The sequence below is a fragment of the Diabrotica undecimpunctata genome, chromosome 8 (genome assembly GCF_040954645.1).
Source record: "Diabrotica undecimpunctata isolate CICGRU chromosome 8, icDiaUnde3, whole genome shotgun sequence".
NCBI lineage: Eukaryota > Metazoa > Arthropoda > Insecta > Coleoptera > Chrysomelidae > Diabrotica > Diabrotica undecimpunctata.
The window spans coordinates 125,527,261-125,547,293 of NC_092810.1; the positions used below are offsets into that span (position 1 = coordinate 125,527,261).

General features: G+C 34.2%; 1 protein-coding gene across 1 annotated transcript; it reads right to left on the bottom strand.

The window, feature by feature from the left end:
* Nucleotides 1-3,678: 3,678 nt before the first annotated feature.
* On the bottom strand, nt 3,679-19,388 carry LOC140447966 (uncharacterized). Its single transcript, XM_072540938.1, has 4 exons — nt 17,786-19,388; nt 13,832-13,879; nt 13,443-13,490; nt 3,679-8,673 (listed from the first exon to the last, which is right to left on the bottom strand). Exons 1-4 carry the CDS (start codon nt 18,198-18,200, stop codon nt 7,499-7,501), a joined length of 1,686 nt encoding a protein of 561 aa, XP_072397039.1. The 5' UTR covers nt 18,201-19,388; the 3' UTR covers nt 3,679-7,498.
* Between the last annotated feature and the right edge of the window lie 645 nt (nt 19,389-20,033).

Genomic DNA, 20,033 nt, shown 5'->3' on the forward strand with positions numbered 1-20,033 from the left:
GTTAACGAACAGCGTCTGTGGATAAGCCGATATAATTTCGAACTATAGACTTTTTGGTGATGCAGATATCGTGGAAACGATCAAAATGAACCGCCTAAGATGGGTGGGCCACGTTATGCGGATGGATGAAACTGATCCTGCTAAAATAGGCCTGTCGGAAGAAGAAGAGGATGACCAAAATTCAGACATCTGGACGATTTAAAGGGGATGGAAAAGACAAGACACTCGACAGGAATAGAAAGAACGCTTTGAGGCAGCCCAGGGCTGTAGCGCCAACTGATGATGATAAGACAATTGGAGATAAATAAAAAAAATTAAAAGCTGTTGAAATGAAAGCAATCAAAAGATCACTCGGAATTTTAAGAAAAGGTAGTTAAAATTGACACCATTAAAGAAATGAAGTATTAGTAAAAAATAGTTAACATGGTATGGATGAGATTAGCAGGTTTGCATCTAATCATGCGAATTACTATAAGAAAATTTTAAACATACTACTAATTAAGTGACTATTTGGCAAAGTTTAGATTTTGCTCACATGAACCTGACTAGCTTTTGTTTTGCTGTTGATAGTGCCTTTTCCATTGCCTATAAGAAAATCATCATCATCATCATCCAGCCTTCATTTATCACGTCCACTCCTAGACATAGGCCTCCCTTAAACTACTCCATTCTTTGCGATTTTGTGCTCTTTGTTGCCAATTTTTAGTGATACGCCTGATGTCGTCAGCCCAACGTGTAGGTGGTCTTCCTCTACTACGTTTGTCTGCTCTTGGCCTCCAATGTGTACTTTTGTTCGTCCATCGCGAGTCATACATTCTCGCTACATGGCCTGCCCAATTCCATTCAAGTTCCGCTATTTGTTCCACAACATCAGCAATATTCACCTTCTTCGCAGATCTTCGTTTCTTATTCGGTCCCGCAACGTCACTCCCATCATTGATCGTTCCATTCGTCTCTGTGCCACTCTCAATTTCGAAGCTGTAGTCTTGGTTAGAGTCATAGTTTCCGCCCCATAGGTCATGACCGGTAATACGCATTGGTCAAATACTTTTCTTTTGAGGCTAATTGGTATGTTGGCCCTAAGTGTGTTCCGCAGTTTTCCAAAGGTTGCCCACGCTAAAGTACGTCTTCGGATTTCGCATGTTTGGTTATCCCTGCTGATTCTTATTTCGTGACTCAAATACGTATATTTCTCCACCAGTTCTAACACCTTGATTTGAATAGTTAAATGGTTATTGGGGACCATATTTGTCATAAACTTAGTTTTGGACAAGTTTATTCTGAGGCCCACCTTCGAACATGCAAAGTCCAATTCATTTAACATATCTGTGGCTTCTCCTAAATCATCTGTGATAAGAACAATGTCATCTGCGAAACGGAGATGGTTAAGTTTTTCGCCGTCTACTGTTACTTCTCTGTGATCCTAATTGATCATCTTAAATGCATACTCTAATGCCGTTATAAGTAATTTCGATAACAATGTATCTCTTTGCCTTATCCCACGTTTTATTTTTTTTTTTGGTCGGGTTTTATCGTGTATCTTAACAGTCATAATGGCATTTTTGTAAATATTGTAAATAAGTTCACTAAACCTATGGTCAATTCTGGTGTCATTCATTGCTTCTATAAGGCTGTCTCTTTCGATCGTGTCGAACGCTTTATGAAAATCTATGAAAGTGAGGACAAGAGGTTTGTTCTATTCTACAGATTTTTCAATGAGCGTCTTTACTGTATGGAGGTGATCATTAGTACCATAATTTGATCGGAATCCTGCCTGCTTTCTCAGTTGGTAGAAATCTAATTTTCTCTCCAATCTTGATGTCACTAACCTAGTGAAGAGCTTATATATGTGGTTCAACAGGCTAATAGGTCTATAATTCTCTAGGTCCGTTCTATCTCCTTATTTTATGTAAAAGGATGGTTATAGCATTGTTCCATTCTTTGGGCACCTCTCTTTGCTGCAAACATAGATTAAACAGTTTCCTTAATTGATTTACTAGCATATCTCCTCCATTTACGATAGCTTCTATTACAATTCCATCCTCTCCTGGAGCTTTGTTATTTTTAATTTTTCTTAACGCTTGTCGAATCTCATCTACATTTGAGGAATTTACATACATCATACATATATATAATACATCAAGGACAAAGAATTGCATTTATAAAATACCTTGTGAATGCGATCAGTTTTATTTAGGTGAAACATCAAGACCATTAAATGTTAGAATAAGTGAACATCAATCCTATATTAAAAATAGAGAATTTGATAGATCTCAAATCTGTAAACACGCATGGGATAATGAACATAGGGTTCAATGGAATGATTCAAATATAGTCCTAAAAGAAACGGATGGTAAAAAGAGAAAAATCAAAGAAGCGGCTCTAATTATGCTAAATGAGACCAATTGTGTCGCGAATTCCTCGGCAGAATGTAGTAGGATCTGGTTACCCATATTGAAAGAGGAAGTTATTAAAAGGAAAATACCAGTATTGGTAAGTCAGTAACATATAGAGAATACATCATTTATGTTTTTTAAATAACAAACATATAAAATCGGAATTTGGTGTTTATTGAAGGTAAACTAAATGCACGATCAAATACTTACCATGTCGGGATAGTATTATGAGGTTTTTTTCCTGGTTTTTCCCTCATAATTTACTATGGAATCACTAACAGGAGAATTTTACTGTCATCATGGCATGTATTTGTCTTTTTAAAGACGAATTACATGTTATGATCTTTTCTGACGGATATTCTCAAGTTAAAGTTGATTTCATGTAATCGAATGAACTATCTTATAAGTAAAGTCGTCCCAGGAACGCAACTCAACAATATTGGCAATATCATTTTAAAGTCGTCTACTTTAAAATGTATAAGGTATGTCTGAATTGTCAATATAGATGAGTCAGATAAAATTAAATTATTAGAAGAATTTTTCACTAAGTAACAAAAAACAAAATTGTTTAATTTACTAATGTTTGTATTTTGAGAACGATTTCCGAAGTGGAAATTGAAACGTCAATAAACGTATTTTAACCTTTAATTGTGGCTTATTCCCATTTAAATATAAATTCATCTACATTTATTTCTGGCATTAGTTCGAGACCTTGTTTCATGATCTTCTTTGAAATGGCTGTTTCTATTTCTGCTTGATCTTCTCGTCTACTTCCATATAATTACTCGTAGAACTCTTCGACGGCCTGCATTAACTCGTCTCTATGTGATATTATTTCATTTTGCTTGTTTCTTAATTTATTAATTTCGCATTTCCCATTCGTTAGCTTTCTACGTAGAACTTTTAAGCTGTTATTTCCTGTATAGTACGTTTAATATTATCGGTTTTAAATTTTCTTAAATCTCTTCTGATTGCTATAAGAAAATATAATCTTTAAAATAAGAGCACAGTTATAAATTGTTACTTAAAATTCCACCTTATAAAACCTTTAATCTAGATTTATGTATTCACTCGCGACGGCATTCCATGGACAAATTGAATCCAGTTTCACGATTCCGCTCCGATTTAACTTGACTTAGTAGTTTTTGAAAACTTTTACTAATATTCTCCTATTTTCTTACCTTTTTTTATCTAAGATACTAATGTTTCCCCATGATGCTTAATTATATTCCACACTGTAGTTTTAGGAATAAATTATATATCTACTCAATTGTATTTTACAATTTATTGTCAATAACAAATTAGTAAATATAAAAATTCAGATAATTTAGTTCAAAACATATCAAAAACATGTGTTTTTGATTTATTGTTGCAAATGAAAATATTTTGACGTACTTCACAACTTTTTTATAAATAATACCGTACTGTACCTATCATTAAAACAATTTATATCTAAAATAAATTAATCCACTAATCTATAACAGCAGCATTCTACATCTAATACTGTTCAATATCACGATCAGAGATCTACTTCGAGATTGATAAAATAACTGAATTTTGCCAGCTTTTAACAGATTATTTATAACAATGTTAATCACATATACAACAGTAGTACTCGGAATAAACATTTCTACCTCACATTTGCTTATACTTGGTTACACACGCTCAATGTGGTTGAATATAAATGATACGGAAGAAAATATTTGCCCCATCTTCATCATCACCACTGGCTCGACAACCCTTTTTGGGTCTTGGCCTGTTCTAGGATTCTTCTCCATTCCGATCTGTTTCGTGCTTTTTTTCTCCAGTTTTTTATTTTTAAGGTTGTTATATCATTTTCTATTTGTTCTAAGTATCTCAGTTTCGGTCTTCCTCTTGTTCTTTTTCCTACTGGCATCTGTTTGAATATTTTGTTTGGTATTTCGCCTTCTTCCATTCTTTCTACATGTCCTATCCAACGCAGCCGTCCTATTTTGATGAATGTTATAATATCCGGATCCTGGTATATTTTGTATAGTTCAGAGTTGTATCGTCTTCGCCATATTCCGTTTTCTTATGTGCCCTTATATATGTGTCGCAAGATTTTTTTGCCAAGATTTGCCCCATCTTGCTCTGCTGTTATTGCATTCATGTTCTTTTTTAATATTAAATGTATTAACACTACCATTAGTTGTTCCTTGTAGCTAAATTCGAAATAAATATAATTTTCTAACAAATACTCAAAAATTTCAGTTTACTAGTTGATCTGTATCTAATATTTGGCTATTTATTAGTACTTCAACATATTCAACTTCTTACTTCAACACATACCCTTTTTATAATTTGCACTGTCTCCGGTATCTCTAAGTCTCTGAGGGAGTCTCAAATATCTTTCTATCTATCCTATCAAAAGTCGATCTTAAGTTAATCAATTTTATGTAAAATTTCTCCCCGTCTCTATTTTCTTTTGTTCTTAGTCTTTTATCGTCCACTTTTGGATATCGACCTATCCCATTGGTCTCTATCCTAAGGAACATACAGCGCCGGCATTACATCATATCTCCTTTGTTATTGGAGCGTATGATGCGTTAAATGAAAGGGGGGGGGGGATAACGATTATATTAAAATAAAGAAAAAACCAGGCGACTACCAAAAAGGCACTACATCTTATCTTCGTTATTAATAAACGTAATATAGCGACATCCGAGATATCACATGACAGTATCAATCAATCAATACATATAATTTGCTTATTTTTTCTGTCTGTCTGTCCATAACGAAAACCCCAGCGCTGGCATTAAATCACATCTCCGTTGTTATTGGTCTGATTGGAGCGTGTGGTGCGTTAAATGAAAGGAGAGGGGATAAAGATTATACACTCGCCATCATAAAATTCGGGTCACCTTGAAAATCACCGATATTTCATTTTTAACGAGCTTTATCGTAAATAATAACACAAATACAAACTAATGCATGTTTCTGAGAATTGTTGTCGGCTTAGCGGTTTCCTTTTGCAACAAAGAATTCCAATAGTGACGATTTCGCGGAAAAGTGCAACGAACAAACGTTTATTGTTGCCACCATTAGTGTTTATTATTGTTTATTTTTTGCCAAAAATACCCTTTACTATTGTTGAAACGGCACAAATTGTGGCGCTTGTGAAAGACGATCACACTCAACGGCAAGACGCAAGAACTGTTAGCGTAAGCCTTTCTACAGTTCAACGAGTGCTTCAACGTTTTCAGGAGACGGGTTTGCTATCCAGACGACCTGGCCCTGGACGAACAAGAACGACCACAGCACCAGATGACCGTTTTCTTGTGTTTCAGGCTTTACGAAACCGGACCTCAACTGCGATTATGCATCGAAATCGTCTACAGGAAGTACGAATTCGCAATGTTAGCGTTGCAACAGTCAGGAAAAGACTTAGTTCTTTTGGACCATCTTCTCGGGTAATGGCTACAGGACCGCCACTTCGCCTGACGCATCGAGATGCACGACTAGCTTTGGCTCGACAATACGCGCGTTGGGGAATTAACAATTGACGCAGAGTTATTCTCAGATGAATCCCGTTTCTGCCTAACTGGATCCGATGGACGTGTAAGAGTTTGGAGGAGAACCAGTGAATGATTTTCACAAGCTTGCATTGCTCCAAGAATGCCATTTGATGGAGACTCGGTCATGGCTTGGGGAGGTGTATCTTCCGACTTTCGCACAGAATTGCCCTTCATCGAAAATGGGTCCTTAACTACACGAATGGACATTGCGAAGGTTCTGGAAGAACATGTTATGCATAACATGGCAGGGCTTGAAGAAGACGTCGTTTTTATGCAGTACAACGCGCGAACGCACGCTGCCACGATCAGTATGCAATACTTGGACGAGGTTGGAATTACGAGGTTACCCTGGCCAGCTAGGTCTCCGGACCTGAATCCCATCGAACATCTCTGGGACGATTTGAAAAAACGTATTCAACCCCTAACATCTCCTCCTAACAACGCACAGGAGCTTAAGGATCTGTTAGTGAGAGAGTGGAATAACATCCCACAACGTCTAATCCGGAGAAAAATTGAGAGTATGCCCCGTCGTCTGCAAGAGGTTATTAGAGCAAGTGGAGGCAATACACGATATTAGTCATTGAAATTTCACTGATATTTTATCACGTTCTGTATTTTCCATTTTTTTTCGTATGTCTGTTTTATCAACAATTTGGTTTGTTTTCTGCCTTTTCAATAAAAACAATAAAAAACCGTTTTTTTCTCTCAAAACAAACATTGATGAGAAATAAAATATACGTTAGCCTAAAAAAAGGTTATTACTGCACCAGAGGCAAAAATATTCAAGAAACTTGAAATTTTCAAGGTGACCCGGATTTTATGATCGCGAGTGTATTAAGATAAAAAAAACAAACAAGGCTACTACACCTTATCTTCGTTATTAATGAACGCATAGCGACATACGGGGCATCACATGACAGTATTGATGTTAATGCACACACTATAAGGTAAATTTGATTTATTGACATGAAGAAGTTCTCTGACTGAGTAAAAAATAAATAATTAATCGAATCCTAACACGCGACATAGAAAATGAACGGGGGAATATAACGAATATATTATGATAGAAAAAACAAACAAGGCGACTACCAAACGGGCACTACACAGTACCTTCATTATTAATGTACGTATAGCGACATACGAGATATCATAGGATACTATGGATAAAAATTGATTTACTATAGGACAAATTTTGATTTATTGATTTAAAGGAGGCCTCTGGCTGAGTACAAAATAAACAACTGATCGAATCCTAACATGCGACATAGCAAATGAAAGGGGAGTAAATAACGAATTTATTAAGATCATAGAAAAGATAAGATCATGGTAAAAAAATGATGATGTAGACAATAAAATATCCTACCAATTGAAAAAAAGAATGAGTTCCTACCATGGTTAAAACCGAAGATATTGTCAAAAAACAAAGAAACACGTTAAATTTTTTTTGAGGTTATATTTGGGTCTAGGGGCCTAAAAAAATTTTTTGGTCGAAAACATTTTTCACTATCTTAACCGCTATACCCGTTACGATTCATAAACTGCATGTTTACTAATGAGTGTTACTGTTTATTTTTTTTTATTAGATTTAGGCTTTTTGTTGTGAGTACGAAGATGTTTATGTAAAGTACCTGTTTGCCTAAACCTTTTTGAACAAACTTGACATTCATACGGTTTTTCACCAGTGTGAGATAACATATGTCGAGTCAGAGCACACTTTTCCCTAAATGGTCTCGAACAGACATCGCATTTAAAGGGCTTCTCGCCACTGTGGCAACGTTTATGTCGACTTAAACCTGTTCCATCTCTAAAAAGTTTGTCGCAAATATCACATTTAAACGATTTCTTTCCAGTATGGCACAACATATGTCGATTCAAATTTGATCTATCTCTGAAGAATTTTGAACAGATGTCACACTTATAGGGCCGTTCGCCTGTATGTGAAAGCATGTGGCTGTTTAAGTAATAGTTGCGTTGGAATCCCTTAGAACAAATTTCACATTTAAAAGGCTTTTCTCCGGTGTGAGAATGCATATGTCGAGTTAAGCCTGCTTTTTCTATAAATTGTTTCGAACATACATCACATTTATACGGTCTTTCAGCGGCGTGACAGCGTTTATGAAGCATTAATCTACTGTGCGAAACATAATTTTTTAGACAAACTTCACATTTGTACGGTTTGTAGCCACTATGAAATCGCATGTGAAGCATAAGATTATGCTTGACGACAAACTGCTTTGGGCATATTTCGCATTTGTATACTTTCTTCACTTTAAATAACCTTTCTTCCGAATGAAGAGGCATATGCTGATTCAAACGATCTTGCCTTGAAAAACTTTTGTAACAAATTGTACACGTAAATAAATTTTCACCGGTATGATAACGCATATGATACTCTAAATTGTACTTATAGATAAATTTCTTAAAGCATATTTCACACTCGAACATTTCCTTAAGATTGTGTCTCTGCATGTGACACGTCAAGTGGTTTTTCCTCGAAAACTGTTTCAAACAAATTTCACACCTGAAAGGTTTTTGTTCTGCAGAATTCGTTTGACTCAAATTAATAACATCAGGAATCAACATCTCTTTGCTTGGAGCAACCCCATTAGTTGTGTAATTGATCATGTGAAGAAGAAAATGCTTTCTTCCTGTAAATAACTTTCCACAATGGTAACATGTGACTATATTTGTTCGAAGACGAAGCTTGAAGTATTTCTTCTTGTTTTTTGATGTCCTCCAATCTGAAATTAAAATGATAAGTCGTTTAATATATACATCTTTTGCTGGGTTTTATATAGTTTTATTTTTCCCTACTATTCGTTTCATTTGATCAATGATACAACTAGAGAGTCATGCAGCTTGTTTTAATTTGCTTAAATAAACCAATAATTCAAAATCGAATTGAATAATCACTGATACTATTATAAAAAGTTCTTTCAAATTGTCATTGGATAACCCAATGTCAAAGAGCAAGACACAGACCGAAGATTTAATGCAATGACCAGATAGAAAACGGTATAAGAAATATGAGAATATAAGCATGAGGAAAAGTGAAGAATAGGAAAGAATTTAGAAAAATTGGAATGTCAACAATTGCAAGAGAAGATTCAGAATGAGTGAAGTTTGAGCAAATTTTTTTCAACACGCTTCTCATACGAGCTCTGAGAAAAATTAACATAGGAGAACAGAACATGCACCAACAACATTATAGCAACAAATTAGAGTTAGTACAAACAGGTAGCAGCTTTATCCTTTCTTTTTCAAGTTATCCCTCTGTGATGTATTGGCAACCATACAGTGCGGTTACGTCACGATCAGCTGGGAAGAAACTCAGGACGAGACAGACAGGAGGATCGTTTAATAAATGATTACTTATTTGCATTACGTTTTGGAGTGATAATTAAAATCGGTAGTATTTCCTATACCGATGTTATTATTTACAACCCGGTCCGATACATATTATTTGGCGACGAAGATGGGATTCGTGTGTGTGCCAGTTTAACAGCATTATTCGTCCTGGAGATAAATAAATCAAATTATGTGCAAGACGGCGGCATTCGGAAACATCGAATAGTTTAACGTGGGTGGTTCCAAAGGTTGGGAATCATACGCTAAGCGTATGGATTTTTTCTTCGCGGCAAATAACATTACGGACACTGATAAGAAAAAAGCTACATTTTTAAGTTTGTGCGGTCCAAACACATACGAGATTATTAGATCTTTGGTCGCGCCGTTTAAAGTGTCTGATAAAACTTATGACCAAATCATAGTTGAGTTAAAAAATAATTTTTCTCCAAAAACGTCGGAAATTGTGAGCAGGTTTAAGTTCTATCGTCAAAATCAACAGAATCTGAAAGAATTACGAAAATTGGCAGAACCCTGTGGTTTTGGAACTAGCCTTGACATAATGCTACGTGACCGACTCGTTTGTGGTATTACCGACGAATCGCTACAGCAAAAGTTGCTAGCCAGAGATAAGTTAAAACTTAAGGACGCGCAAGACATGTGCCTTGCACACGAGGTGGCTGTGGAAAGTTTGGCGGTGCTACGAGAAAGTGAGTCGAGCGCAGATGTAAACGCGGTAAGTTTTCGTAAAAATCAACTGGGACAGTTCAAACAACAATTAGCTAATCGCGAAAGGAAGAAATGTTTTCTTTGCGAAAGGAAACATTCTCCTGAAACTTGCCTGAGACTACCTGTTATGGGATACAAGGATAATAGTTCCACTTGGAAGGAGGAAAACAATACTGAATTTGCTACACTCAGCACACCCCGGAATCGTAAAAATGAAGTCACTGGCACGCTCATATGTTTGGTGGCCAAATCTCGACAAACAAATCGAACACCTAGTAAATACATGCAGCGAGTACCAGGAGTCTAGAAACATACCAAAAAAGGCTCCAATCCATCCGTGGGAGTGAGCCAGAGCTCCATAGACAAGAATACACCTCCATTTTGCCGGTCCATTTAAAGGCACAATGTTTCTGATTATCATAGACTCGTACTCGAAGTGGTTGGAGGTTAAAATCGTTCCAAATACCTCTAGTGTTGTGACTATAGATGTATTACGTGGTTTATTTACCACTCATGGCATCCCAGATGTCGTCGTACCAGATAACGGAACTTGTTTTACGTCAACTGAGTTCCAAGATTTTTTAAAGAAAAACCTTATTAGACAAGCATTACATGGTACAACATGTAAAAAATGCATTAAAAAAAATGACAGATAGTAATGAAGAAACTAAAATACAGCTAGCATTGCACAGATATCTCCTTACTCAGCACATTACACCCCATTGTACAAAGGGGAGATGCCCATCAAAAATATTAATGGGGAGAAAATTGGGCTCATTATTTGATCGTTTACAGCCCGACTTTTGAAAAGAGATGTTATTTAAGCAAGAGATGAAAGATTCTTGCAAAACAGTATCCAGATGTTTTCAAGAAAACGAGACTGTAGGTCATTTGCTCCAGGTGGTCAAAAGTGGCTTCCTTCCAAAATAATTGAAACCACTGGACCGTTAAACTACAAAGTTCAAACCCCTGATGGTAAAATTTTACGTCGTCATTCTGACTAAATCAGAACCCGTGTGTTTGTGACCAAGAAACAACAGACGAAGTTACACCATCAACCTCGATGGAAACAAAATTACTCGTAACTCCGCAACCGCTGTTTCTGCATCCAAATGAATTTGTGGACCCAGAACCAGAAATTGTAGAGCAGGCCGCTGAAGTTAAAAAGCCACCTGCTCGAATAAGAAAACCTCCAAGGTATTTGGAGGACTATGATGAGTAGATTCATCCAGGAGGGAGGAGTGTGATGTATTGGCAAGCATGCAGTGCGGTTACGTCACAATTAGCTGGGAAGAAACTCAGGACGAGACAGACGGGAGGATCGTTTAATTAATGTTTGTTATTTGCATTACGTTTTGGAGTGATAATTAAAGTCGATAGTATTTCCTATAGCGTTGTTATTATTTACAACCCGGTCCGATACATATTACCCTCCAAATTGTTTCATTCCCTTGGAACTAAGACCTTTACAAGTTTAACTTAAGTAATACTTGTTTCAACTCTCGTTGAAAGCAGATATTTTATTTATGCTTGTTAATTCGGGCGTTCTTAGGGATGACCTGTTGTTTCTTTATACATATACGCTAGACGCTTTTCTTGATCCTGTGAAAAAATAGGATGTCTTCCGATTTGAATTCCAGTAATCTCCCATATCCATCATAATGTTTCTTTCTTTTACTATAATTGCTCTACCATTTGCAACGAACAATACGTTTTTTTCATTATCTCTGCATCCATTATTATTTAAAAAAAAACGGGTGTGGCAGTCCAGTGGGACTGCCGGTAGAAGTTACACTTCTATACACGCATTCGCCGTTACAAATTTATTTGGGAGTCAATCTGCACAATCATTACATATGTAATGCTATAGGTAAGACATAGCAGAAAGAGAAACAGAATTAATAACAACTTACTAACAATTAATAAACAACATTTGACCTGTAATAGGAGTATAGTAAATGAAGGATTGAATCAATATTTTGATGAAAATGTATATTTTTATTTCCATATATGTATGAAAGGAGTTGAATGAAAAATTTTTTTACACATACTCTGCAGTAAAATTCATTGTTTGATAAGATAAGTTAGTTGATAAGAGAGTACTGAACTGTAAACTATAAATAAATATATTTATATAAATTAGAACCGCTCGTTTTATTTAATCTTGCTACAGTATTGTAGTGTAATTTTTTTATGTATATTATTGTCATTTTTAAATACTTATGAATATTGCATTTTAATTTGTATTGTATTATTATATTGAATTATGTTGCAGTGTATTGTATTGTATTTTTATATTAATAACAAAATAAACAATGAATTTTACTGCAGAGTATTTGTAAAATTTTTTTTGCATTCAGCTCCTTTCATACATATATGAAAATAAAAATATACATTTTCATCAAAATATTGACTCAATCCTTCATTTACTATACTCCTATTACAGGTCAAATGTTGTTTATATACAGCAAACGATGCACCATATATCTATATACCTAATTATGTTTCTCTTTCTGCTCTGTCTTACCTATAGCATTACATATGTAATTATTGTGCAGATTGACTCCCAAATAAATTTGTAACGGCGAATGCGTGTATAGAAGTGTAACTTCTACTACCGGCAGTCCCACTGGACTGCCACACCCGTTTTTTTTGTTACATAAACATTCAGGCCTAGTATTCCTTTCTTCAACCAAAACACCTTTGGAAGTGACAAATTCTGATCCATCCCTTCTTGCTTTCTTTTCTTTTAATTTTGTCACACCCCACTACCTCTTATTTTCACAGGAGACTGACTATTGGAGTTATTAATATTAGATATCATAAACTATTAAATAATTATCTAATTATTAGAACAAACTAAACTCACTTTCCACAACATACAATAAAAAACATAACCTTAAAAGATGATGTAATAACAAATACTCTCACAATATGCTTTTGGAGAGAAGTTAATATGGTCAAGTGACAAGTTAAAAGTAAAAAAAAGAGTAGAAAATAGAAAACAAAAAAGAATCAAGAATATATAAAACTGAAATATTATCCTTTTAGATGTCAGTGATGAAAATAATTTCGTTGAGGTCAAAAGGGATAACATTCCAGGAATGTTATCCGTTTAGATTTCACTTCAGGAAAACTAGCTTAATATGAGCTATTTAAAGTGATGTAATGTTATCTGTCTTTGACTAAGTCTGTAGAGCTTGGTAAACTGAACAAAACTGCTATCTTAAATAAATTTGGTCAAAAATGGAATGTTATCCTTTTAGATCTCACCGATTCATATCATCTGTGACATACACATACAACACAGAAATTACAAGATAAGAACCTATACAAAAATAGTATATGTGCATGCCGATCTATAAGAATACCCTAATAGGATTTTTAAAATGAATGGGATAGGTGTCCTTCTTAAAATAGTATGTACTATACTGACCTACATTAGGTTTGATGCCCTTTTTAAGTTTAAAAGCTGATCGAAAACCTGAAATAAATACAGAACATATTATCTCATTCACAACAAATTATTCAATTATCATTAAAAATATATTTTTCTTCTTGAAATCATGTAATAAGTTCCGGCAAAAACTGTTCCACAATTTTCCCCAAATAAATTTTAATGCTAAAAGCTAATCAGTCATCGGGTTTTCTGCATCTGTTGTAATTCGATGTCGATTGACATACTGACCGACTTTTTGTGATCTAAGAAACTCAATTTTTTTTTAATCCAATCTAATATGTCTGACTACCTACTCTCTATTTATGCCAGCTCCTAAGTTACCACATAATTTATTAAACTCAAAAAACCAATATAGCTCTACTTACCAAAATGTATATTAAAATGCTTATTTCTTTTCCAAAGTGAAGGAAATCCTGTAAAATAAAAATAAAATTATTGTTACGATAAATATGAGTCATAAAACTGTAAACATATTATTTCTAATTCTATTCTATTCTAGTAAGTTCGCCGCTCAGCTGAAAAACCTGTTTGCCTTCCATCCTTTTCGAGAGGGTCGCCGTCCGAATTCGAAGGAATTCTCGATTAACTGTATTTTATATTTAAAGAGGGAATTTTGTTGAAAACAGTTAGTTCTAGTTTTGAATATCGAGTTTAAATTGTAAGCCGGAAATAAATATAAATAAATATTGTGAGATAAATTAGTGAATATTGTAATAAAAACTTTTTATAAACTTGTAAGTGTTATAAATGTAGTAAGTAATGTAACCTTTGATAATAAATAAAGACAATAAATTAGATTTAATAAAAATACTACATTATGATAAAAATTAAAGAATATGTTATTGTGTGTCTTAAAAATTATTAAATAATAAAAGCCATTCAGTATTTTAGCTTTCATATAAAATGCAGTACTTATATTTAAAACAGCGTTTTACAACAAAATGTTAACACTTGTTAACAGTGTGAATAGTCAATTGTCCCATATTGAGTTTGGGGTTCCTCAAGGGTCGATACTTTTACTAATACTGTTCCTGATTTATGCTAATTAAATTAGAAGTAACCAATCACGACGCAGATTGCTACTCTGGCCGACCAATCACAAACAGCGTTATTAACTGCGTTGTCATTTGCCTCCCGGTGGAAGATTGCTGCGAAATTGCAAACACGAAGTGTATAAAAGGGTAGCACATCTTCCGATCGGGATCTAGTCGTCTTACACTACTAGCCCGCTAGACCTTGTTGATTATTACCCAAGATTGAACCTTTCTGAAGACTTCGATTTGAAGAAGAGACTGAACGCTTTTTACAGTAAATACGAAAGAAGTCTATTTGACTACGAAGCATTCACTAGAAGGTGTAGGAGCCGGAGTAGCGACTGTTGGTCATTCTTTCGTCGAGGTGAAGAAAAGTTTGATAGTAAACTTGTCGCCTTACGAAAGAAACTGTCTCGGAGAGAACTCAGAGTGAACATTTCCTGCCTGGGCGAGCATCGATCTTTGAGATAGGAAAGACAATGTTGCCTTATACCTATCTCAGATCATTCCGAACTGGCACAGTGTTTCGCTGGTCCACTGACGGTTAGGAGTGAATAAAAGGCCCTAGTGGACTTAGAATCACTCCTCACTCGGTGGCTGAGTCGAAGTCGCACTTCGCCGTTAGAAACCTTCTCGACGGAAATAATCAACGTCTTTACAAGACATAAGCTGGATTTATAGTTTGGCGCACTGTAAACGTAGACGCACTGGAAAAAGATCAACATAGAATGTTGTGTAATCGTATTTATAAATGAACGTAAAGGCATGACGGAACATAAGTGAAACGCACTGCAACGGAAGAGTTAGCCAACTTTCATCTTTTACTGTGCATTACTTGCGTCTGGCCAATCAAAAGGAAGAATTTTGTGCTGTCAACCAAAGTGAACTGTCTGGCCCGTCCACCATTTTGTAAAGTTGTTTATTAACATATTCGAATTTTGATTTTGTTGATTATTTGTTACAATGAACGTTAAGAATTTATAAAATAATAATAATAAATAATAAAAGGATATTATAGTATCATGGTCACCAACTCTAGCCACTGTTTCTACTCATGCGAAAAAATTCCACTCCCTCGATTTATAAATTGAAATAATATTTACAGTCCGTTTGTTACGTCTGCAGTGCGTCTACGTCTACAGTCCGTTAAACTATAAATCCAGCTTTAAGATTGTTTCCGCTGGAGGTAACGTGCGAGGTGTAGCACCAACATCAGAGTCGCCACTCCGACGGTGTTCTTACACACCTTGTGGTGTGTGTGTGTGCTCGACCACAGATCAAAACGTAAAGGGCTGGTATCTCTGTGAAATCTAAAGCATACACCACAATTAGAATACTCATATTCAATACATGTAAGAAAATAATACACTGTCAAGTAAGAAACTATGGAACTATTAAAGTATTCTAAATTGTCAGTGGGCTTTTGAGGATTACAGAGCCACTAGTGAACTTCACCTGGAGTTTGGTTCGGGTACACAGCATTACCACGAGTTCAAGGATGGAATCGAGAAACCTTCGCTCCTCCTTTACAGCAACGGTCGCAGACCATCCAGATATCTAGAATACTTCCGTGGATGCTAAGGCCGTACAACAAGAGGTTTACTACAAATGTCTGCTGATAATTTTTTTTTGGAAGGTGGAAATTTTCTAAAAAATGTACCAGGATAACTCATCTGTCTTTCCGAACTTGAAGATAGATACGCCCTGAAACACCTGTGTCCTGTGAGCACTTGCATCAGGAAGTAATCCAGTCGCCTGTAATCACAGTCTACACAGTTCCTTAGGCTCGGGATCAGCATCTTAGTCCAATGGGATCTTCTGTGCTGTTCCACTCTTCCTGTCATCTTTCTTCACTCCAGACTTCACTTTGCCTAAAGGATGACTGTGAACTTCCACCTTCCACCACATTCCACCTTAGAGCTACAACAATGAACACAACTGCAGGACAACAAAGGGTTGAGTTTACCGAAAGTACAAGCTGATTATAGCCATAAATGTCAAACATGGAACAAAAAATTTCGGTATAGCAGTGTTGGCATGTTTTTATAATGTCGATGCTGTATGCTTCAAATATAAAAAGATAACGCTTTAGAAAAGTACATTTTGTTTAAATTATGTTATGATTTCTGCAATTTTTGATTTATATAAAAAAACAATGAGTAAATATTTGTTTCTTTGGAAATTAATTGCAGTTAATTATTAGACATTTTTTTAGATATTACCCTTTGATTGATTAGGGGATAGATTTGGCAATTGTCAAATTAACAGTTGCCAGATTACAACAGATGTTTGCAATTAATCTCGAAAGAGACAAATATCTACTTGTTATTGCTTCATACAAAGTAAAAATTGCATAATTCATAAAATAGTATAATCAAAATGTACTTTTTAAAAGTTTTATCTCTTTATATTTGAAACATACCACATATGCATTATGAAAACATGTCAACACTGCCAAACCAAAACATTTTTGACATTTGCGGCTATACTCAGCTGGCAGATATAGTGAATGCAATGAACATCAATACCTTCAAACAAAAATTAAAAAATCTAATTTATGAAAACCATTTTATAAACCCCTCACACTGACATTTTTTAGATTTGTTTTTTGTTTCTTTTTTGTATAAATAAATTGGGAGTTCTCTTTCTGTTAAATAAATATCAATAATGAACCTCATCTTCCTATTCAAAATTTTTAATGTGGTAAAGTGTATTTATTAAAGTATATATTGGCGTTTTTATATTGTATTGTATGTTTTTCTTGTTTGGCCCACACAGCCTTTGCTCAGGATCTGTAATTGTATGTTTAGTAGATTAATTTAAATAAAAAACACATGATTTTTGTTTTTTTTAGAATAGTCTGCTTTTCACTCAATATAGTTGATAAAAAGATGTTCCAACTGTTTTATTCTTTCCAAGAAGCAACAAGTCTATTAACTTAAAATAGTTTTGACTAAGTAGGACTTCATCCTTATCATCTTCTGGGCCATTTTTTTTAAATGTTAGATAGTCCAGCAACCTAGTTGGATCATAATTGTAATCCTAATGTAACTTTCTTTCTGCAATATCAACTTTATAGGTGATATTCATATGACTATAAATGCCATCAAAGATATAAGCCAATAAAAACATAGAAATACACTGAAATATGAAACTACTTATGAAAACCTAAGGAATGTGAAAAAAATTATAGTTTCAGTAAGTATGTAAATCTAACAAAAGAAAATTCAAATTTACAAACAGTGTTACTGTTAACAGTTCTGGCATATTTGATAATTTACTTACTTTTTAAACAAACCGGGCATTCATAAATGCTCTTCTTAATTAACTTTATATTATATTTTAGATCTTTGTAAGGTTTACTGCTACTTGGCTGTGTTCCTACAAAATCGGGTATATCTATTTCAGTTTTAATAGAAGGCACATAAAGGTCTTCACTTAAAGTTTCCGATTTTGTACCAGCGCTTAGTTTATGGTTATATAAATCAGACCTATCCATCACAGTTCTGCAGTTTTCAAAGAAATCTTCACTAATATTTGTTTCAAAAGATTGATTATCCAGTTCAACTTTAACGTTCCCTATCTCCTGTAAACACATTTTATTGTTGCTAATTGATTCTTCTTTTATATTTAAAGATATTGAGTTTTCTTCAAAGTTTTCTTTGAAGAATGTGTCTATTGGTTCCTCTTTCACATCCATATTTTTGTTTCTGCAAGGCTCTTTACCTTTAGTACATGATTTGCATTAATGGACAGATTAATTAACACAGAAAAATATACAAGTTTAAAATCCAGTGCTATAGAAACTGGATATATAACAATTCGGGTATTCGAGTTTTTTTTTATAACAATTCGGGTTATTGTTAATATTACCACAGTTTAACCACAAACAGTTAGGACACTCGGAGTCGGCGCCTTTGAAGTATAAAAGTATCCAGACGCCATATTGAAAACAGACCAAATCAGTTACGGACTGGCACAAGTGGTTAGAACAGAGACGTGTTTATATCATAGTATAAAAATAAACTGTGTTTATATTATTTTAAAGTTAGTAAACAAGTTAATTTGAATTAATTACAATCGACAATATATTGTTTTAATTTTAATCCTCAGCTGGTATCGTTATTTTATAAACACACAACTGGTATCGTGGGGTGCGTAAATACTCAAAAATTACAGTGACCAGCATTTATCTCTGCATTGAAAAAAAGAAGACATGTCTCATACAATATTTATTATTAACTAAAAAATACAAAAGTTAAATATTATTATTAAAAATGTTTTATTTATTTTATATAAAAATAAAACTTTTCTACCATAACCAAATAAGAAACTGAAAAACTTCTATTCCTACTAAAGTAAAGACATTGACTATTTGAACATTGACTATTTGTGCTTTTATAAAGAACATGCATTTTTTCTTGTTATATCTGAAATTACATAAAAGACAGCCAGAGGCCATCTTTTTTATTATAAGTTTTTTACCTGCCTTTTTAAATTGCATTCACTACAGTTTCTAGTAGAATAGTTGTGAATTTAAAATTTTTTTAGTAGCAATGGTGCTTATTTGTTTTTAAAGTATTTCGTACAGTTCTAGCAGTGATACCAGTTTCTGTTGAAATTAGGGTGTTGTTACAAGGAAAATTGATTTCAGTTAGACTACTTACGGCAGTTTCACGCTGTTCCTGTTCTTGATTAATTGCACGAGCTGGTTAATTTATCTCTATCACTATCCGTGCATTTTCTACAATTATTTTTTCACAGTCAGTTTTTTCAAATTTAAAAATAATGTTGTGAATTGCAGATTTTGATGGTACAGGGCCTTCGAATGAAAACGAAAACGTACCGATTATATCGTTGGCACTACTTCCAGAATAATATCATTTAATAATTTGAATTTTATGTTCAGTTGTAAAGGTCACCATTTTCCTAACTGGAAATATCAATTGCATTATTTTTTTTGCGAATAAAACCAGAATTATTATTTATTTATTTATTTATTAACGGGATGACCCCATTTTTTTACAAAATAATTAACAACGTAAAATATCCTAACCATAACACAAATACTAAAACTAAATATTAAATAATTATTAAATATTGTTAAACAATTATTAAATTACATAAATTAAATTTTTCTGGGAATCGTTTTAAAATGAAATTAATACCCCCAAGTTCTTATAAAAATTATATGAAAACTCCCAAGTTGAAGGTCACTCATCTTCGATCCCTAATATACTCAGTCAAACAGTGCTTGAATCTTACAGATTTTATATCCAGCAGATCCGACATCCTGATAGGGTAAAAGGAAGGGGAGAAAGAAAGAAATATCCAGCAGATCATAAGATTGACTAAAGTCATTTCCCAGTATCTGAATTCTGATATGGGAATTTTCATAGTTAGTGCGATAGTGTTTTATAGAGAACAAAGACATTTCTTTAAGAATTCTAGTGCTACATCTAAAGTTGATAGGACCTAATAAATCAGAACAGTCAGTTGTATGATTAAGTAGTTTATAGAGAAAGACTAGATC